Source organism: Zalophus californianus, chromosome X, assembly GCF_009762305.2.
Source record: "Zalophus californianus isolate mZalCal1 chromosome X, mZalCal1.pri.v2, whole genome shotgun sequence".
NCBI classification, from domain to species: Eukaryota; Metazoa; Chordata; class Mammalia; order Carnivora; family Otariidae; genus Zalophus; species Zalophus californianus.
Genome location: NC_045612.1, coordinates 101,110,752 through 101,133,583, shown reverse-complemented (window position 1 = coordinate 101,133,583; position 22,832 = coordinate 101,110,752). Strand labels below are relative to the sequence as shown.

The following is a 22,832-nucleotide window of genomic DNA, read 5'->3' as shown; positions in this document are numbered from 1 at the left end:
GTCAACAGATCTTGTCTAACCTGATGAAACAAGGTACGGCAAGACCACTTAAAGTAAAGCAGGCAACAATTTTAAAAATGAAATGATTAGGGGCGCCTGGGTGGCTCAGAGGGTTAAGCGTCTGCCTTCGGCTCAGGTCGTGATCCCAGGGTCCTGGGATCGAGCCCCATGTCGGGCTCTCTGCTCAGCCAGGAGTCTGTTTCTCCCTCTGTGCGTGTTCTCTCTCTCAAATGAATACATTCTTTAAAAAAATTTTAAAAAGAATGAAATTATCTTATTATAGTAATCAAATTAGGAAACAGATGGGGATAAGAGATAGTATTTGTGGGCTTCATATCAAGGACTAAATCCATCTAGTGTCAGACACCAGTTATTCAGGAAATAAAAATATGTAATTATGAAAACCATGAGAAAGAATAAAAGAAGTTGCTGACAGTAACCACTTGTAGGAAGTGGACGGCGATGGGGTGGGCTTGGGGTCATGAAGACACATTCTATTTTGTTTTCTTTTTTCCTTTGCACCTCCCCCAGTGTCTCACTTTTTTTTAACCACATGTTATCTCTATGGTAATAAGTTAAAATGAAGAATTAGGAAGAAAATTTAATTATAACATTACACTTACTGCAATTTATCATATATTTTGAGCTATTTCTAGCCAATTATCATTTAGTTTTCCCAAAAAAGTAGAATCTGGCTTCTTTTTTTTAAAAAAAGATTATTTATTTATTTATTTATTTGACAGAGAGACACACAGTGAGAGCGGGAACACAAGCAGGGGGAGTGGGAGAGGGAGAAGCAGGCTTCCCGCAGAGCAGGGAGCCCGATGCGGCTCGATCCCAGGCCCCTGGGATCATGACCTGAGCCCAAGGCAGACGCTTAACGACTGAGCCCCCCAGGCGCCCCAGAATCTGGCTTCCTTTTAAGTGCACTGTAGTCTACATTGTGTTTTAATACAATACTTCCAATTTCCTACATCTAAGATAAAATTTAGCCTTAAACAGATATAAAGCCAGCAATATCCTAATCTTTGGCAAGACTCGTTGTCAACCCCTATGCGCTATATTAAGTGCATGCCTTTGTTCTATAGAGCTTAGTCACTCAATTATTGAAATCAGAACACCTCGTGATATTCCTAACTGTACCAGTGATAATCACCTTGGAACAGAAAGTTCAGAGCATTTTTTTTCTTTAGATAAACAATATGAACATCTGTCAAAGAGAAAGAGAGATGATTCATGAATGAGCATTATCAACTGCGAGAAACCTCTTGAAAAGTAACTATGGTATGTATGAAAAGGTAGTTACTGATGATTCATTCAATATGACAGGAGAGAAGATATAAACGATATTCTGAGAGAGAGAGTGGGTCAGGGACAGATGCAGCAGGGCAATCTGGAAATGTTTACTGTATTACAAGTATATTCAGAAATCACGAAATACAATATTAACAAACGCAGTGTGTGAAGCTGCTGGCAGGACTGAAGCCTTCCACTTGAAAAGAAAATGCTGAAGAGCCAACAAGGACCGCATAACCTGATCCTCGATATTCCTGTTCATCTGCAAACGTGTACAGGAACAGCAAGATCGATATGTTCAGGCCCTTACTGTGAAGCATGTGGCTGCATAAATCAGCACTGACTTATAATGCAGAATGAATGCCTCTATTCCTTCTCATCTGGCTGTATTGAAGCTGTGCCGTAATTTTCTTCCTGTCATACTTAGGAAAAACAACGTGTTAACACTGCTTAACATGCCAAATGAGTGTGAGCTTGCCTCCTTTTGAAAATCGGGTTGCTGAGTCATTCACCTGGAAACTCAGTCTGGTTGGGGTTAATTAAATCCAGCTGGAGCAAGACACCTGACAAAGCTGCTTATTGAGAGAGCATTTGTTCTTGGATGGAGCTTTAGCATGAAGAAAGTTTATATTCTGGACTTTTCTAGAAACAAGACCAACATAGGGAAATGGGAGACCCGTCAAGAAAAGAAAGATCAAAGTGAGCAAAGATAAGCTGCATTGAAAATCAGTGCGGATGCGGTCCAGTGGCATTTCAAACACAGTTAATAAGGCGATGTCTTTGACCCTGGGGATTGGGCTGGATAAAAGAGATGGGTAACGGGAAAACCAAAGTAGATATCCCTTAGAGTGAATGTAATGTGTATAGAATATATATTTATATATTACATATAATATAAATGAATGCATTATATGTACGTATTTCCCATGCTGTTTTGCTTTTTCTTGAACTGTTAGTAATTCATTTATTAAGCTTTATACAAGAAAAAAGCAAACAACTATTTTGTTATCTTAGAAAATACAATAGTGTATGGAATACAGTTAAGAACATTTGGTTCACTGTATCACAATGAGTTCTTTTTATGAAGAGCCACAGAACTCTCTTTCAGTGCTTTAACAGCAATTGCTCTGCTGTTCCAGAGCAATTGTTTCTTTTGATATTCTAAGCACTGAGTCATAGAATTAATTGTGGTCTGCTCTTTGCCTTGGTTGCTAAGATGTTCCCAGCCTCTTTTAATCCTGAAAAAAAAAACAAAACACAAGGCCTTACGTATTTGCTACCTAAGTGTGTATCTGAGAAATGTTTCTTTTTCACATTATTAATCGGATGATAGTAATTAATTTTGCTACAGCCACTCACATGAGATTTGGAACCATTTTAGCTCTATTGTTTAGGCCCATGCTAATACATTATTTAGAAAGACCAACTCCATTTTTAGCCAAGTTAGAATATAACCTTGACTTTCTGGCAGAGTCCCAATTTCAAACATGCTGGTCCCCTCCCCCTCCCACCATAACCACATTCATGCTCCAGTATTTTAATATTTCAACAACGAAATGATATATCGCATAAAAAATAGGATATTCTTATTCAGTGCATTCCAATGGATAGATCAATATGGTTAAATACACAACATGTCACATAGTAGGAAATGAGCTGGAACCACACTCGAGAAAAAGATAATCAGTCTCTAAATCAATACTTACAAAAATCAGTCAATATCTCAGTAGTCTCCTTACCTATGACTGTGGATGAGAGCGTTCAAAGCCAGCCCATCAGACCAGCTGGTGGTGAAGTTAATGACATTAACCTGTGGATAATTACGAGTTGATTGTCGGACCCAGCTCAGGAGAATCTTTTCACTGTTGGTTTGTTGCAATCCAGCCATGATATTTTTCATTACATTTTTGACCTACATGTGGAAAGAAATTTTCATAAGAAAATGCATTCCCTGAACAAGAACCACACAAACTCAAATTTAAATATCCTAATCTTCAGTAAAAAGTAATAGAAATTTTAGAGTCAATTAGTAATAAGAAATAATAGATTCTACCAGGACGGAGTCCATTCTAATTAGTTAGGAATCTATTCTGATTGGTTGGTGTCATGATACACCATTCACTGTACACGTTTAATATCAACTCCCGGATTCTGCCACGTTAAACTATTAATTTTGTGCTCCTAACTTTCAATGGATATACTAGAGAAGAGTGTACAAAAACATCGGACTTGTTATTAACCAAGGACTTAATTTTAGTGTTTTTAGGACAGAAAGAATGGCAGTGGCTAAGAGAATGAGCTTACTTTATTTAAACCTAGGTTCAAATTTTGCCTTTGCTATTAACAAACTGTGTTACTACAATATTAACAAACGTAATTTAATCTTTTTTAGGCCTCTGTTTCTTATACATACAAGGTTGCTTCAAGAATCAAAGGACAACTATAGTAAAATAAAATCCCTAGGTTTATACTATAACTTAAAATAATGCAAATTATAGTTACTGACCAAAATAAAAAAAAATAGAGCAGAAAAATGAGTTTGCCTATTTAAAATAAAGAACAAAAAAAATCGACAAAACAAAAAGTATTTATCCCTAAAAGCTGTGAATGTATTGCCTTGAGTTTTATGTTCATTTGTTTTTGTTCTGCAGTCAGTCTGGTTTAATGTGTTATAGCTTTTTTTCAGGAAAGAGCTTCACATGCAAGAGAAGAACAAAGGTTACAAATGCCCAAAACATGGGTCCAGAACTCTGGCTCGTGTATGAAGCCTCCTGAATCCCCCTGGGTCACAGGAAATGACATTTAAGAAGCTGCTTTTGTATAAAAAAAAAAAAAGTTACAAAATCCCATTGACGGTACATACACAGCGTACGTACTTAGATGAACACAGCAGGCACATCTTACCTCTCCAGAGGTGGTGAAAGACCTGTCCTGGTGTCTAGAAGCATAGTGCTGGTCACCCCTGGGGAAAAGAGTGGCTGGGCCTGCCCAGTGACCCAGGATGCTGTCACTGTTATTTCATGGTGTTCTTGATATTTTGGACCTGATAAACTACTCTATGAGCTTTTCATTGAAACAGCCTTAGACTCAGAAGAGTCATGTCACCTGAAGTAGGCGTGGTCTCCAAAAATGTGAGGTATCAGTTACTGTCACGGGGACCCACTCTCTCCTAGATGACAGGGCAAAGGTCAGTATGAAGAATGAAGAGGGACCTGGTACTCCCTGAACAAAAGAATCTTGGAAGGATCATTCTCGACAAAGTGCCTGGTATGAGCAGAAGCACCAAATGCAGACAAAAACCGCCAGCGCCTGGAGGGCTGTATTACTGGTCCTCCCACCCCCACCCTCCCTCCTCCGGCAGCACGAAATGCTTCCTGTGACGGGATAACAGGCTCTATCTGCATTGTCCCCTTGTGCTTGTTTTCGGCAGAGAGGTTAAGGGCTTAGAGTTGTGCAGCAGACATAGGGAGAAAGGGAGGAACATTCAGGATGCCCTCACACGCAGAGTGCTTAGGCGGTGCTAGGCCAAGTGGTGCCGTTTTGTGCAGTCACAGTGGGGCTGTGGGCGGGCCGCTCTGTCTGCAGCTCCTCGAGAAGTCCCAGCCCCTGTCCCAGCATACACTGTCCCCTGGCCACACTCCCCCCACAGGGGCAGGACTGACGGCCCTGTGTGGCTCAGGTTGCCTGGGCACTCACGGGACTTCAGTCAGAGTCCGGAGTCGGCACTTCGGTCTTTCTGGCTGTTGCCTGCAGTGCCTCCTCGTCTGAGGACTCTGGCCCCGTGGTTAAAGATCACGTAGAAGCCCCTTGCAGGGAGGATGGTGGCAAAGAAGCCAGGGGCCCCGGATGCACTGAAAGCCCTGTGCGAGGATTTGGGGACAGCTGCAAGGGAGATGGCGAGATAGACGAGGACCGCCATGGCACTGCATAGGAAGTCCATCATGTGCCAGCGCAAGCCCTACCACTGTCAGCAGCAAAGGTGACCCAGGACCCTCCCGACGCCGCCAGCAGGAGGCGGTCTTTGAGCGAGCAGAGGACTGCACGCCGGCGGGAGGGCGGAGCCTGGACGGCCACCAGGCTCTGGTCTGGTTTCAGGTTGGGGTCTGGGTAAGGTTCTGCGGGCCATGAAGCTCCGCCTCCCTCCCTCTCTTCCCGGAAGCCGGAAGAGAAGTGGAAACCCAGACCATGGAGAAGGAGAAAAAGGCCAGACTCTTGGTTTTATTTTAATTGGTTTCTGAATATTGGATTCTCTCCTAGGCTTTGTGCAAATGCTGTATTTCCCAAGTTTCATTCTTCTAACTAACCTGATGCAGAAATCCATTCTAAACATTTCTCTAGGTTTCGAGAATGCAGTGACACCACATTATAGAACAAACTGTCTACATATTCTAGTAAAAGGGTAATTACTAGGCTACCTTTTTGTTGTTGTTGTTCATTTTATTTTTTTGTAGTGTTCCATGATTCATTGTTTGTATATAACACCCAGGGCTCCATTCAATACGTGCCCTCTTTAATACCCATCACCAGGCCAACCCATCCCCCCACCCTTCTCCCCTCTAGAACCCTCAGTTTGTTTCTCAGAGTCCATAGTCTCTCATGGTTCGTCTCCCCCTCCGATATCACATTTACTTATATATTTCCTTCAGGTATATGATAAAGGGCCTGACTTATATTTAAAAAGTAGCCATGTTGAATCACAGACCTGTACCTCTGAAACAAATAATACATTATATGTTAAAAAAAAAAAAAAGAAGATAGTAGGAAGGGATAAATGAAGGGGGGGAAGAGTTTTTACCACCAAGGGCTTTCTTTTTGGAAAGTGTGAGGTCCATATACTACCAACATTTGATCAGATGATGAATATTTATTGTGTATTCTAAATATGACATTTTATTTTGCTTCTTCAGCCATGTAGAAGTTAACAAAGGCCTCAGAGGAAAATACATATTTTAACATCTCCAATGTTAGTCATCTTTTTATGAAAGAGTCAATGCAAATTTTAGGAGAGGCTGTTAAATCTAACTAAAAAATACTTGAAAAGGATTTGAGATAATGCTTTGTAAATGTGGTAATGATTTGAAGATGTGAAATCTTTGCATATGGTTATCACCGTCCCTTGATAGCCAAATCTATTATTTAGAGGCAGATTATCCAGTTTTCTTAATTCCTTCCTGACCTGCTTATTTAGTTAGTTACTCAGGGAATAAATAGGTCAAATAGTTATATAAGATATATCATTTTTCTCATCGTATTCTAAAGTTATAACATGCACAGTCTCCAAGCACAGTGATTGCAAGACATGGACTTTTGTGTCCTGTGCTGAACCAGGACTGGACTCAGCACCTACTGGCTCAGTGGTGGTGATTTGCACATCAGGCAACCCTCCCATGATGAATGGGTTTCATTCGTGAAATGCTTGGCCAGACCGCCCTCTATGCACATAATGTTAAAGGACAACATGGTATGCAATCCAAAACTCCTTTAGCATCATTATGTCATTAATTCAGCTTATCAGCCTCAGCCTCACTGGTATTGCTTTTATTTGGGTACAAATGTTGCTATGAAAAAAATAATAAAGGGTAATGGAAGATAATCAGTTCTTTTCCTACCTAAAAGATAATTACTGAGAAATCTTTATTAAGGACCAACTTTTGGTCAGACACTGAGCTGGACCTGAGGTGAGTCTTAAAGCAGAATCATTTCCCACCCTTTGGGCTTACAGTTCCTAAGCGAGAAAATCAATTTAAACAAGTGTGTGTGTGTGTGTGTGTGTGTGTGTGTGTGTGTGTGTGTGTGTGTGTGTATACAGCTATACCTACATCTGTTTTTAAAAGGAAAAGGTTGAAATGTCTTTAAGCAGTGATTTAAAAAAATGACTAGGAGTTAACTGGGCAAAGAAGGTATGATGGACGTGGGGATACAGCACCAAGATTGTCCTTCAAGGAAGGGCTTGTTGCTGCAGCTGCCACAGCTTGCAGCTGTGAGTCCTCTCAGGGACCGCCTGAGTTGCAGAGTCATGTCACCTAAGGTCAAGCCCTTCCTAGGGCAGTCCACATCTAGTGACTGATGAAGGGAAATAGTATAAAGACTCAGCCACGTCAGCCCCAGTGAGAACAACACTGAAGGGCTATTCCAGCTCCCAGTTCCCCCATGGGGTTGCAAACAGCCATTGCTGGGGTTGGGGGAGGTACATCACAGCTCCAGTGCTTCTCATTCCAGTTACCATCTCCCTTCCTCAAGTACTCATCCCAAAGATGTGCCTTAATGAATGTCCTGCCCACTAAATTCAACGTCTACTTCCCACAATCCATCCTGTGACAACAAGGAGCCGTGGTGGAGAGGTAGGAGTAGAGAGGGGTAGGGATAGTCTTCTACAAGGGAAGGATGGTGTGTGTGTGAAGAAAACTAGAGCAAGAACTGTCTTGCATACAAGGCATTAGGTAGACAGGAGTTTACAGCAAGGGCTTTCAGCAGCGCCAAAACCTTCTTTCTCCTGTTATGGGCAAATCACAAATAAATAAACATTGCCATGTAAAGTAGCCCTGGATCTGAGTACTTCCTTTGACCTGGCCAACAAAGGTGGGGACCTGACCTCGAACAGCATATCACTGTTTGCAGGATATGTCTGTATCTCCAGCTGGTTGTCAGGACTGAGCTGACCACCCTAAAAAGGAAGGTTTGCACTTAAAAAAGAGGAAGAAAAAGATGCCCAACACATGTTGTCTACTTCACAATTTTGTTCAAAGCTTCTTATTCCTCAATAGAGGCATTTCTTTTTCAGGCCAACAATTTTATTTACATGGAAACTGGAAAACTAGTGACAGGAAAGATAGGGTAGGCATTCCTGAGCTTTTACAAGTTCAAAGAGAAGTCCTCTGAGGCACTATTAATAACATAGTATGTAGCACTGGAACAAAAGATTCACATCTTTCCATCTCTTAATGCCATTCTCAATCTGATAGATCTGGAAAGTACATTAGGTTGGCCAGAGTGTCCTTTAATCTCTGCTGAGATTCAATGGCTTTTTGACTACTTAATAGGAAGGCAAATATGTACTCTCAGTGAAAATACCTCTTGGGATTCATTGGGTTATGATGAGGAGTATTGAGCAGGAGGAATTTTTTATAAGTGTATTTAGTAGTTTTAAGAGAACCAAGCAGGGTGATAGAAGAGAGATGAGATAAGGAGGCAGGGGCTGCGAAGAGTCTACACCCTTGCAATTACAAGGATGTGGGGATTCAAGGACATAGATGTAAAACAACAGACCATAAGAGACGTCTCAGACAAGGAAAGGCGGCAAAAGCATTCCTTCCAGTATTCTGGAATGTGAAAGCCCCTCTACATGCTAATTATAAAAAAATGAACAAGCTCGCGAGCAAATGAAAAAAGTATCAGGGTAGTTTTGAAACTCTATATTGCAGTGAGTGGAGTTGGAGTTGGAAAGGGTTTTGAGAAAATAAAAAAGTGTGAGATCATATGAGAGACGGTTTGGGTGAAAAATACAATTAAAATAGCCTTTTGGGTCTCTGCTCATGCCTAACTTCTCCTGCTGGCTTGGTAATGACCAACATCTATGCAACTTTAGTGTCTTCTGCAAGATGGGGTCCCTCCACGAACTATTTGTTACCAGGCCATAAGATAAATAAAATGGATAGTCCATTAGAAACTTCTGTAACAATTTTACAAGGTCCTACATACGTCTGTTGAGTTTAATGATAAAATGGCTTGGGTTTTCTGTGTCTTTTATTTCATCTTTGTAATGCTTCAGTGTTACTGTAATTTACATACAGTGAAAAAGAGGAAAAAACTGTTCTTTCCTCAAGACAGTTTGAGAAGTACTCAGCAACAGAAGTAAACCAGTTTGGTGGGGGGCCCTAGGTTGCCTTGCTGGTTCTATTTGACACCATCACTATATGGAAAAGGCCCAGAATTGGGAATCTAGGGTTCATTTAAGGTTCTCAAAAAAGAGGAAAAAACTGTCTTTTCCTCAAGACAGTTTGAGAAGTACTCAGCAACAGAAGTAAACCAGTTTGGTGGGGGGCCCTATGTTGCCTTGCTGGTTCTATTTGACATCATCACTATATGGAAAAGACCCAGAATTGGGAATCTAGGGTTCATTTAAGGTTCTCATGGTCTATTTTCTGTCATCATCCACTATGCTGTCCTCTATCTCTTCCCATATTGCTGTAAAATAGGATTGAGCCTGTTCAGAGTGTTTAGAATAAAAGGATATGGGGGTCAATTGGGTCAATATGGGGGTCAATTCAACTGCTGAGTTGAAATAGGTATACCTCTGGTCTACGTACTGACTCTGAGCAGGAGCAAAGTACAATTTAAGTTAAATCAACCCTACTAAATGAAGTAGTGATACTTGCTACAATAAAGATAAACCTCAAAGATTATGTTCAGTGAAAGAAACCAGATATAAAAGAACACATTATATCACTTCATTCATATGAAATGTCCAAAAAAGCAGACAAAGGAACAGAAAATACATAAATGGTTGCCCAGGGTTGGGGGTTGGAGTGGGGAATGACCATAAATAGGCCTAAAATTAGATTAGATTGTTTTCATGGTTGTGCAACCCTGTAAATATCCCAAAATCTTTAATGGATTGGGGGGAAAAAAACTGTTCCTTGCTCAAAATAATTTGAAAAGCCCTGAGCAAGAGAACTAAACCCGTTGATACACTTTGAATTTTATACTTAGATTGGGTAAATTTATGATATATAAGTTACATATCAAAGAAATTGTTTTATAAAAAATTAATCACTGCTAGTAAAAGAGCAGACATCCCAATTTTCCTCCAGATTCTTAACATATGAGTACCAAACTCCAAGCAATCAAAATTATTCATTTGATACACCTGTAGTGACAATGGCATAGTGCACTGAGTGCCTTGCAGATATTCTTTCCTTTAATCCTGACAAGAAATATACATGTTAATTATTATTTTTTCTGTCTCAACAGTGAGGGAATTATGGCCCAGAAACGGATGGCATTATACCCAATGTCACTACAAGATGGTAAATGGGAGAGTTGAAATTTAAGTTCATTTTGGTCTGACTGAAAAAACGTATACTCTTTTTACTAAATCAAATGACCTTTGATCCATTTTTGCAGAGGTCCAGTAAGAATAGACATTCAGAAAACCCTATACTGAGGTGTTCAGAAAAAAAAAAATATATAATTCCCAAAGCAGGTTATGAAGTTAGTTTATATGTATAACATATATACAGATAATCACATCCCACCAATCTTTTATTGGCATTAATTTATATTGAGGAATACAAAGGATTCACAAAGTCTCCTTCATTTGGTAGTCATTAACAGTTTTTACGAAACTAGATTTGCGTATAGACGAGTTATAGAAGACACATATTTGTGAAAAATATTTTTCTTAATCTATTGATGAGAATGTCTTTTTTGGCTCATCTCCACACGTGGAAGTAAATTTTAGAAAAATATCCCTGCAATGTTCTAGAACCTGTTTTATAATCTGCTGATCCTTCACATTTCAAATGACATCAGTTGTGCCAATTTAAAAGGCAGTGCTATGGAGATGGGTTTTGTATTGCTAGAGGTATACATGTTTGCTTTGCAGGTCAAGGGGTAAAAATGAAAGGAAGGATCAGCAACATTTTACACAAAAAGGAAACATTCATCAGGATTCTTACCTGCCAGTGGAGGATTATATTCCAAATCAAACCAAGAGTCAGTTTGTGATTTCCATCTACTATGTCAGTGCTTCCGATATTCACTAAATCAACCTGTTAAAGATAAAGAGAAAACATTTAAGGAAAGAGACAAAATGTCTATTTGGAAAGAAAACAAAATGCGAAGGTAATTGCATTTAGCTATTTTCAGAGCCTAAGCAGTATTACAGCTTTTAAAAAATAATCTAAAAATGAAACAAAATGCATTTGTAAATGCACTCTCTTTAACAAACAAGTGCCCCTAAAGACATTTACAAAGAGATAGGAAATGAATGTACTTTTAGTATATAAATAGATTACTGCAGATTAAAGATGCCAATCAGAATTTCTTCAAATAAAACATATAACAATGATAACTCATAAAGGATGCCTAAAATTAATATATGCTTCCTAATACAGAATTGAAACTCAATGAAAAAATATTTCATCAGTCTTTTAATCTTGCTCAAAGGAGTGCTATTATAATTAGGGGTAACTGCATTTGACTAAAATGCCCTTGCTTTAGAAACAGATATTAGAACTCTAATAAATAATGGAGCTATGGTGAGCTCTGTTTGCTCTATCTAGGACTGGGTTTGGGAATCAAAATCTGGCAGGGGTTTTTGTTTTTGTTTTTGTTTTTTTTAAGGCAAATCCTATCTCCTGTCCTTTATGTTTCTAATATTTTTAGGTGGAGTCAGGTTAAACATAAGCATCAGGCAAATAGGTGCATGAAAAGATGTTCAACATTATTAGCCATTAGGAAAGTGCAAATTATAATCACAGTAAGCTAGCACTACACACCATGATGGCTAAAATTTTAAAACAGTGACAACATCAAATGCCAATGAGGATATGTACAAACTGGATCACTCATGCATGGCTGGGGGAAATGTAAATAGTACAGGCACTCTGGAAAACATTTTGGTACTTTCCTGCAACACTCAGCATGGGCTTAGCATACAATCCAGCAATTGGGCTGTTGGGCATTTATCCCAAAGCAATGAAAACTTATATTTCTACAAAACCCTATGTGTATGTATTCATATCAGCTTTACTTGTAACAGTCAAACACAGCCATCTGGGAGAACAGCATATGTGCCCTTCAGGGGTGAATGGTTAAACAAGCTGTGGTACATCCATACCATGGAATCCCACTCGATGATGAAAAGGAACAAACTACTGATACACAAAGCAACTTGGGTGAATCTCATGGGAAGAATGCTGAGTTGAAAAAACAAAGCCAATCTCAAAGGGTTAGATATAGTATGGATTAAATATAACAGTTTTGAATAGCCAAAGTTCTAGAAATGGAGAACTGGGTAGCAATTGCCAGAGGTCAGAGATCAGGGTAAATGAATGGGGTAGGTGGATGTGGTTATAAAAGGGCAGAAAGAGGGGCCCCTGGGCGGCTCAGTCGGTTAAGTGTCTGCCTTCGGCTCAGGTCATGATCCTGGAGTTCCAGGATGGAGCCCTGCATCAGGCTCCCTGCTCAGCGGGGCATCTGCCTGTCTCTCTGCCCCTCACCCTGCTCAAGCTCTCTCTCTCACTCTCTCACTCTCTCTCAAATAAATTGAATCTTTAAAAATAAAAATAAAAAAAATAAAAGGGCAGCTTGAGGGATCCTTGTGGTGACGGATCTGTTCTGCATCTAGTCTGTGATGGTGGATACACACATGTACACGTGTGATAAATGTACAGAATTAAAAACACCTGTGCATGCATACATGAGTGCAAGTAAAACTCAGGAAATATGAATATTATTGGTGACTTATACCAATGTTGATGTGTGTAGTCATAGCATCCTATAGTTTTATAGTATATTACCACTGGGGTAAAACTTGGCTAAAGGTACACAGGATCTCTCAGTATTGTTGCTTGCAACTACATGAGAATTTACAATTATCTCAAAATAAAAAGATTAACTAAAAAAATGGGCATCTGGGGATACCTGAACAGGAGAAAACATCACAATAATCCAAATAGGCACCTTCAGATTAAGGTCTATAGAGTGGGTGTGAAACTGTCAGAGCAGGAGTGAGGGTTAAGAAGTAACTCAGAGTTCTTTCCCTATTCACTATCTTTGGCTCACTGATCCTTTTGTTTGAATTTCTTTTGGTTATCTCAAGGATCCTGCCATTTTGTCTTGTCCTGAGGGCAGCAACCTGAGAGAGTTGCCCATTCCTCAGCCTCCCATGGATATCTTCTCTAAAGAGCCAACAGTCATTTTGATTAAACCTTTCATCTTCTCAGGCTCCAAATCCTTACTGCTCAACGTGTCACTCCAATCTCTCTTTCCCATTTGTTTCTTCCTTAAGTAAGATGGGTTCACCATTCTCTCGCTCAATGGCAAATTATATTCCTTATCATTCATCTTAATTTTCTAAATATTATTACAACTTAAAAATATGAAGCTTTCTGGGAAATCCAGGTGAAAACAATAAAAAAAGGCTACCCTTTGGTATAACTGTTAAATCACTCCCAATTATGCCTCCTATAAACTTACTTACAGGTCTAGGGGATAATCAAATACTCAAATTTATTTTTATATCCCAACAATATAAACATTATTGGTCTGTTGGCTTAAAACAAATGAAAATACAGAAAATAATATAGAATCATTTGAACAAGGATAGAAGATCAAGATACAAGCCCATAGTTGAATTCCACATATATTTTATAGTAGAGGATATTACTGAGCTATGCAATAGATTAGATGTGAGGATTGGTACCATCAGGACTTTACAGAGAAATCAGCCTGAAGCAGTATGCAAGTAGACATTTCACTAAGGCTCAGTTGAGGAGTGGATAAATGGAAGCCCTGAAAACTGGTTAACATGAAAGACTTTGACTTTCTTGGGTAGAGGAAAGTCAAGGTGATACTGCCATTATAAGGTGTTACATGTCTATTTATTTCTGCAATGCAGATGCTTTTTGTTGTACACTTGAATTTTAGGAGTATCCCATGCAAGTTCTTCCTAATTGAGTTTACTGTAGCTATATTGAACATTTCAAATTACTGAGCATTCACATAAATTTGTCCTACACAAGTAGATAATAATTTGCTATAATATTGTTGTTTTAATTGCACAAAGTAGAATACAACAAGTTTCTAGAATTCATTAGGGAAACAAAAAATAGAGATACCAGGGGAGATAAATAACTCACAAACAAGAAAGCACCATGATCTACATTTCACTTGGAGATTCCTTATGTGGTAGTAAAGGAAGGAGCTCCTCCATATGGAAAAGCTACTATAAATTTATCAATTGATTCACTGATGCATTCATTCAACAAATACATTTTGGATACATGTCAGGCACTGAAGTACTTAGAGAATAAAAGAGAAAATGTGTTCCTACTTTCTGGAACTTAACTGTAGTGAGAATGATAATCAGACCATACGTTGTTGAAAATTCAGTTACTTTAATGGAGAAGATGTGATTATTTTAGGAGACAGACCTATACTGGGGAAATCACTGCTGGTAGTTATGTTTGGACTTGCCATAGGGATCATCCTGGGGAGACTTAGAGCAAGCAACAGGCTTGGCTCGATCCACTTTAATAAGCCTTCTCCCTGTATCAGCAGGGAGACAGTTCCACTTTTTCTTTATCCTCATAAAATCCCTCCTAAGATCCAATCTCTATTATGTCCAAGTACTGTGCTCAGCTTTGAATAAAGAAGAGCAAAATAGAACTCCTAATGTCAAAAAAGCTCATAAGCTAATAGCAGGCCACACAATAAAAACTAATTAAAATTAAGTAGGATCTAGAAATTCCACTTCTAGATATATTCCCGAAAGAACTGCAAACAGGGACTTAAACAGATATCTGTATACCAATGTTCATAGCAGTATTACTCACAGTAGCCAAAAGGTGAAAACAATCCAAATGTCCATTGACAGATGAATGGACAAGCAAAAAATGTAGTATATACATACTGAAATATTATTCAGGCTTAAAAAGGAAGGAAATTCTGACAAATTCTACAACATAGATGAATTTTGGAAACATTATGCTAAGTAAAAATAGCCAGACACAAAATGAGAAATATTATATGATTCCACTTATATCTAGTGCCTAGAAAAGTCAAATGTATAGAGAAATAAAGTAGAATAGAGCTTATCAGGGGCTGGAGTAAATACCATGTTTTATAAGTGGTGTTTCACTCATATATTCTCTATTTCATATGCTTAACCGACTGAGCCACCCAGGGGCACCTTGGTAGGTTTTTCTTTATAAAAAAAATTTTTAGCATTTACTGTTTTAACCAGCAATGTATATGAATAGGCTCTTCCCTTCCCAGCAATAGAGATTTCCGCTTTTTCATTTTGCCTGTCTGATGAATAAAAAGATTTTGCATTGTTAATTCATTTCCATGATTCCTACTTCATTTGGAATATCTTTTTGTATGACTGATGATTATAATTTCATCTGTAAATTATCTGTTAATATGGTTTTTTCATTTTTATATAAGTAGTTTTCCTTCTTAATTTTAAAGAGCTCTTTGCAACTAATAGCTAACATTTATTGAGTACTTACCACATGTAAGACATGGTTTAATCAATTTTATATAGTTTGACCATCTAATTTTTTTATTCATATTCATAAGTGAGATTGTCTTATATATTTATCATTTAATATTATGTTTATTGACTGTTGGTACTATGGTTACTCTGACATCACAAAAGGAAGTGCAGGGTTTTATCTTCTTATATGCTTTGGAATAGCTTAAAATATAGGAAGTATTCTTTAAGGATTAGGTTCAATTCACATGTGAGAATCCTGGTATATATTTCCATGGGAGATCTCTAATACTTACCAATGTTTTCTGAAGTAATCAGTCTAATTTTCTGCTTTTCTTATGTCAATTTTAGTAATTTACATTGTTCTAGGAGATCATCCATGTCCCAGATTTTTCAAAATTAATTTCACAGAATTGCTTATAGTATTTTCTCAGTTTCTTCTGAATCTGTGGTTACACATCCTTTCTTATTACTAATCTTGTCTATTTTTCATTCTCTTCTTACTTTCTTTTGTTAGGATTAGAAGAGGTTCATCTCTTTTGTTGATCTATTCAAAGAGCTAGCTTTTGAACTCAATTTGACCTATATTTTTCAGTCTTCTATTTTGAATTTACTTTTCATTATTGTTTTTCTTTTTATAATCTCTTAAGATATATACTTATTTTATCTCTATCTTTTAAAAAAACCTTAAGCCTATGAGGTTCTCCCTGAATACAGCTTTCACTCTGCCCACATCATCATCACAGTAAAAGTATGAGATAGTTACTCTTTTATATACATTTTACCTAGAGGGAAACAGAATGTCAAAATCACGTGAAGCTTTCGCAAGGTCAGATTTAAAACCAGGTCTGGATATGAGAGAGAATTCCTTAATTAAATCTAGAGAATTCTTCATTAAAGGCTTTAATAGGCTCTCTCTAAATTAATAAATATTGCATACCACCATGTAGACAAGGAATATTATTTGTTTTGGTTACGTTTTGTCTCTCTTCAAATTACCAAGGACTATAAGAAATAACAATAATTAATAATCACTAAGGCTGTAAAAGAGGGAGGTATTTTGTCATGCCTCAAAGGGACTGTTCATGGTCTTTTGGTTACTATCCTGCCTCATCGACAGTCTGGCCCATTTTGACTCTAAATTCTGATATACTTGGTGTTTTTATATTGCCATATTTCCCACTATGTAGCTAGGAATGATGTTGTTCTTATAAAAAAAATCATTACTAGCTACTCTTAAATAACCATGTGCACAATGGCTTCTTTTAAATATCTTTCTAATATGTGCTCTGGAGTTATATCTTTCAAGGATTCTCAGTCCAATTTCTAAATAACTATGGAAAGGAAAAACAAAAACTGAAATATGTTAAAATCTGTGTTAAATGGGGACACCTGGGTGGCTCAGTGGTTAAGCGTCTGCCTTCAGCTCAGGTCATGATCCCAGGGTCCTGGGATGGAGTCCCACTGTGGGCTCCCTGCTCAGCGGGGAGCCTGCTTCTCCCTCTTCCTGCTGCTCCCCCTGCTTGTGCTCTCTCTCTTTCTCTGACAAATAAATAAATAAAATCTTTGGGCGCCTGGGTGGCTCAGTTGGTTAAGTGACTGCCTTCGGCTCAGGTCATGATCCTGGAGTCCCGGGATCGAGTCCCATATCGGGCTCCCTGCTCAGCAGGGAGTCTGCTTCTCCCTCTGACCCTCTTCCCTCTCGTGCTCTCTATCTCTCATTCTCTCTCTCAAATAAATAAATAAAATCATTAATAAGTAAATAAATAAATAAAATCTTTTAAAAAATAAAATCTGTGTTAAATGAATAATTATGTGTCTAGTAAGCAAAACAAAAACATTTATATGACATATATGTTAATAGAACCAGTGTGTATGAGTGTGTCTGTGTGTGTGTGTGTGTGTGTGTGTGTGTGTGTGTGTGTGTGCGCATGTATCAGTATTGTGACCAGCACTAGATAGCAGGAAATTCAATATTGAGGTCATGAAGGATGCCCAAAATTATGTTTACCTGTTTTGCAGAATGAAAGCATCTGATACTAAATGAGTAAGTGTGAAAATTGATAGTGTGCGAAAATTAAATAGCATGCATTGAATTTTTGCAGATACAAGTTCGCCTACACATGAAGATTGGCTTTATGAGTTCCTGCAAACAGGCCTAAGACCTTACTCATAAAGTAACATTGGATTCTAGCTCTGAGTTTTGCAGTGTTCTCTGTGCAAGATGCTTTGTTCAAACTTAATTTTAGAGGATAGAAAATTCTCACCATTTTTCTTGCCATAATGCAACCTTCTTATGGCCCTAATAGAATATTTAAATGTGAACTCTTAGGAAAATATCCCTTGAATCAGGATGCACAAACTGCAAAAAAAGCACTGAGGAAATGTAATAAATTAGCTTTCAAAATACAGTAGCCTACTGTTATCATGTGAGGACACAAACTAGAAGGAATTCCTTTTTTGTGCCCACACTAATACTTAGACAAAAGCACCAGATTTTGTACAAAAATATCTATTTAGTAATTCTAAGGTTAGTATATAAATATTTCACAAATCAAAACCACAATGAGATACCACTTTACACCAGTTAGAATGGCAAAAATTAACAAGACAGGAAACAAGTGTTGGCAAGGATGTGGAGAAAAGGGAACCCTCTTACACTGTTGGTAGGAATGCAAGCTGGTACAGCCACTCTGGAAAACAGTATGGAGATTCCTCAAAAAGTTAAAAATAGAGCTACCTTACAACCCAGCAATTGCACTACTAGGTATTTACACAAAGGATACAAACATAGTGACCCAAAGGGGCACCTGTATCCCAGTGTTCATAGCAGCAATGTCCACAATAGCCAAACTGTGGAAAGAGCCCAGATGTCCGTTGACAGACGAATGGATAGAGAAGAGATGATATATATATATGTGTTGGAATATTACTCAGCCATCAAAAAAATGAAGTCTTACCATTTTCAACGATATGCATGGAACTAGAGGGTATTATGCTAAGCGAAATAAGTCAATCAGAGAAAGACAAATATCATATGATTTCACTCCTATGTGGAATTTAAGAAACAAAACAGAGGATCATAGGGGAAAGGAGGGAAAAATAAAATAAGATGAAATCAGAGAGGGAGACAAACCATAAGAGATTCTTAAGTATAGGAAACAAACTGAGGGTTGCTGGAGGGGAGGTTGGTGGGGGATGGGGTAACTGGGTGATGGGCATCAAGGAGGGCACTTGATGGAATGAATACTGGGTGTTATACACAACTGTTGAATCGCTGAATTCTGCCTCTGAAACTAATAATACACTATATGTTAATTAATTGATTTTAAATAAAATAAAAATAAATAAGATACTTAGCGTCTACAAAATATATATATAATTAGGGTGTTAACTACTGGGCTATGAGGAGCAATTCTCTTTCATTGTTTATTCAAGAGAGCAATGTTTGTTTTATCCCAGGTTTTATTTTATACCAGGTTCCTTTAGGGCATAGATGCAATCTAGCATTGTCAATAATATCTTATACAAGCCAAATTTATATATCCCATGGTGGTTATAGTAAAAGGATTTCTATATATTATATTGATATATTTAAGATTTAAAAATACTGAAAAAAACCCTAAGTTTTAAAGCAAATCTGATATATGATGGTTTAGTGAAAGGAGATTACTGACCTGGGCCAGTTTATATTATTTTTAATTAGCTTTAGAGAAAGAGGAATAGCACATCGAATGTGAAATGCTACACAGTGACTTTAGAATGCGGAACATTTGACATAAAAATAATCACAATAGCCAGGTCAAATAATGAAAATGGAAGTTCTTAGGACAGAGCAGAAGGAAGAAAAAAGATGAATAACAGCAAGGGAGTAATATTCCTATGACAAAATTCTAAAAGAATTTTTTCAGGCTTTTTAAACTTTTGAGGGAGTAGGGAAATGGATAAACTTTCCCAGTTTTCGTGTGTGAATCATTTAAGCATTTGCAGTTCTAACTTGGAAGTTGTAGAGTTATATCTCATTCAACATGGGAACCATCTTGTATCATTCAGCCAAATGAAATGAGGTAGGGCTCGGACGTCCCTCACATGGGTTTCAAAGGATGTGGTTCTTTAAGACATTTCAAATTTCAAGATTTATCCTAAGAAGTGACTTTAGTTCCTTGATATGCAGAATACAATCTGAGCATTATTGGAATTAGGGACGGGGTAGGAGACAAAGGTAAGCCATCATTTTCCTGATCAGTCTAAGTATGTGAGTTTAACCAAAAAATGCTGCAAATTGAATCTTAAGACTCACAAAGATTGACAAGACGTCAAAAGGAATCATGGAATGTCATCCTTAAAAGTTTGGGTAGATTTCCTTAACCAGAATCTTAAACAGTAACTAACAGTTAAGAAACTATAATGCATTGGAATTTATTATATAAAGATCCTTCCTGATACTTCAACCTCATGCAGATACTTCTACCTTCTATTTATTTGTTTTTTATACCCATACATTTCTCTCAAATAAATTGCTTATAACAGAATTTCATTCCAACATTCTAGACAACTAGGATTTGCTATTAAAATGTGTGAGGCGCTTTTCATAAAACATCTGCCATTGTGTAGTCAAGCTAAAGAGACTTCTCCATATTCAAGAGAAATTCCTCAAGTATTTATGTAATCCTTCCAAATATAATGCATTTAAATGATCAAAAAATGCAGGAAAATCAAAGTAGTTTTGCTGTTTCTACAGCATGTGCTGTTATACTGTGTTTAAAATTTATGTAAAATTTTAAGACCAATAGACATAAATCATACCTATTTTTTCCCTTGAGAGATGCATATACTGAATCTTTCATAATTCGATGACGAATTATGTTCAGTATACACAACATAAGGGTGGACTGATTGGCTTTTGTGGATTTGGCTCTCCACTTAGCAGGTTGTCTTTATTTCCTCTCATATCTCTATCTTCCAAAAGAGAATTTTTAAAAACTTTGTACAAATAAAGAAGTTTACACTAGAAAACACCTTTTTTTATTTTTATTTTTTTAATGGTATGAAAATTGGCAGAAGCTTTTGAAGTGCAATTTTATTTATTTATTCTTCACTGATGCATTTTATGTTTTCTTAATTTTTTTTATTATGTTACTCACCATACATTACATCATTAGTTTTTGATGTAGTGATCCATGATCCATTGTTTGTGCATAACACCCAGTGCTCCACGCAGAACGTGCCCTCTTTAATACCCATCACCAGGCTAACCCATCCCCCCAACCCCCTCCCCTCTAGAAACCTCAGTTTGTTTTTCAGAGTCCATCGTCTCTCATGGTTCGTCTCCCCCTCCGACTTACACCCCTTCATTCTTTCCCTCCTGCTATCTTCTTCTTTTCCTTTTTTCTTAACATATGTTGCATTATTTGTTTCAGAAGTACAGATCTGTGATTCAACAGTCTTGCACAATTCACAGCGCTCACCATAGCACATACCCTACCCAATGTCTATCACCCAGACACCCCATCCCTCCCGCCCCCCACCACTGCAGCATCCCTCAGTTTGTTTCCTGAGATTAAGAATTCCTCATATCAGTGAGGTCATATGATACATGTCTTTCTCTGATTGACTTATTTCACTCAGCATAACACCCTCCAGTTCCATCCACATCGTTGCAAATGGCAAGATCTCAAATCCTTTTTATGACTGCATAATATTCCATTGTGTATGTATACCACATCTTCTTTACCCATTCATCTGTCAATGGACATCTTGGCTCTTTCCACAGTTTGGCTATTGTGGACATTGCTGCTATGAACATTGGGGTGCACGTACCCCTTCGGGTCCCTACATTTGTATCTTTGCGGTAAATACCCAGTAGTGCAATTGCTGGATCCTATGGTAGCTCTATTTTCAACTGTTTGAGGAACCTCCATACTGTTTTCCAGAGTGGTTGCACCAGCTTGCATTCCCACCAACAGTGTAGGAGGGTTCCCCTTTCTCCGCATCCCCGCCAATATCTGTCGTTTCCTGACTTCTTAATTTTGGCCATTCTGACTGGTGTGAGGTGGTATCTCCTTGAGGTTTTGATTTGGATTTCCCTGATGCCGAGCAATGTGGAGCACTTTTTCATGTGTCTGTTGGCCATTTGGATGTCTTCTTTGGAAAAATGTCTGTTCATGTCTTCTGCCCATTTCTTGATGGGATTATTTGTTCTTTGGGTGTGGAGTTTGAGAAGTTCTTTATAGATTTTGGATACTAGTCCTTTATCTGATATGTCATTTGCAAATATTTTCTCCCATTCTGTTGGCTGTCCTTTGGTTTTGTGGACTGTTTCTTTTGCTGTGCAAAAGCTTTTTATCTTGATGAAATCCCAATAGTTCATTTTTGCCCTTGCTTCCCTTGCCTTTGGCGATGTTTCTAGGAAGAAGTTGCTGCGGCTGAGGTCGAAGAGGTTGCTGCCTGTGTTCTCCTTTAGGATTTTGATGGACTCCTGTCTCGCGTTTAGGTCTTTCAACCATTTGGAGTCTATTTTTGTGTGTGGTGTAAGGAAATGGTCCAGTTTCATTCTTCTGCATGTGGCTGTCCAGTTTTCCCAACACCATTTGTTGAAGAGACTGTCTTTTTTCCACTGGAGATTCTTTCCTGCTTTGTCAAAGATTAGTTGACCAGAGAGTTGAGGGTCCATTTCTGGGCTCTCTATTCTGTTCCATTGATCTATGTGTCTGTTTTTGTGCCAGTACCATACTGTCTTGATGATGACAGCTTTGTAATAGAGCTGGAAGTCCAGAATTGTGATGCCTCCAGCTTTGCTTTTCTTTTTCAAGATTCCTCTGGCTATTCAGGGTCTCTTCTGGTTCCATACAAATTTTAGGATTATTTGTTCTATTTCTTTGAAAAAAGTGGATGGTATTTTGATGGGGATTGCATTGAATGTGTAGATTGCTCTAGGTAGCATTGACATCTTCACAATGTTTGTTCTTCCAATCCATGAGCATGGAACGTTTTTCCATTTCTTTGTGTCTTCTTCAATTTCTTTCATGAGTATTTTATAGTTTTCTGAGTACAGATCCTTTGCCTCTTTGGTTAAATTTATTCCTAGGTATCTTATGGTTTTGGGTGCAATTCTAAATGGGATCGACTCCTTGATTTGTCTCTCTTCGGTCTTGTTGTTGGTAATTAGGAATGTCACTGATTTCTGTGCATTGATTTTATATCCTGCTACTTGACTGAATTCCTGTATGAGTTCTAGCAGTTTTGGGGTGGAGTCTTTTGGGTTTTCCACATACAGTATCATATCATCTGCAAAACGTGAGAGTTTGACTTCCTC

At 38.1% G+C, this 22,832-nt stretch overlaps 1 protein-coding gene across 2 annotated transcripts in view; it reads right to left on the bottom strand.

Moving 5' to 3' along the window:
• The window catches only part of DMD (dystrophin), a 2,214,577-nt gene that overhangs the window by 1,680,618 nt on the left and 511,127 nt on the right, over positions 1–22,832 (bottom strand). For both annotated transcript variants that reach the window (XM_027607979.2, XM_027607980.2), the window contains exons 5-6: positions 10,974–11,066; positions 3,036–3,208 (exon numbers count right to left, since the gene is read on the bottom strand). In XM_027607979.2, the coding sequence (XP_027463780.1) occupies positions 3,036–3,208; positions 10,974–11,066 (266 nt within the window). The remainder of the gene's footprint in view (positions 1–3,035; positions 3,209–10,973; positions 11,067–22,832) is intronic.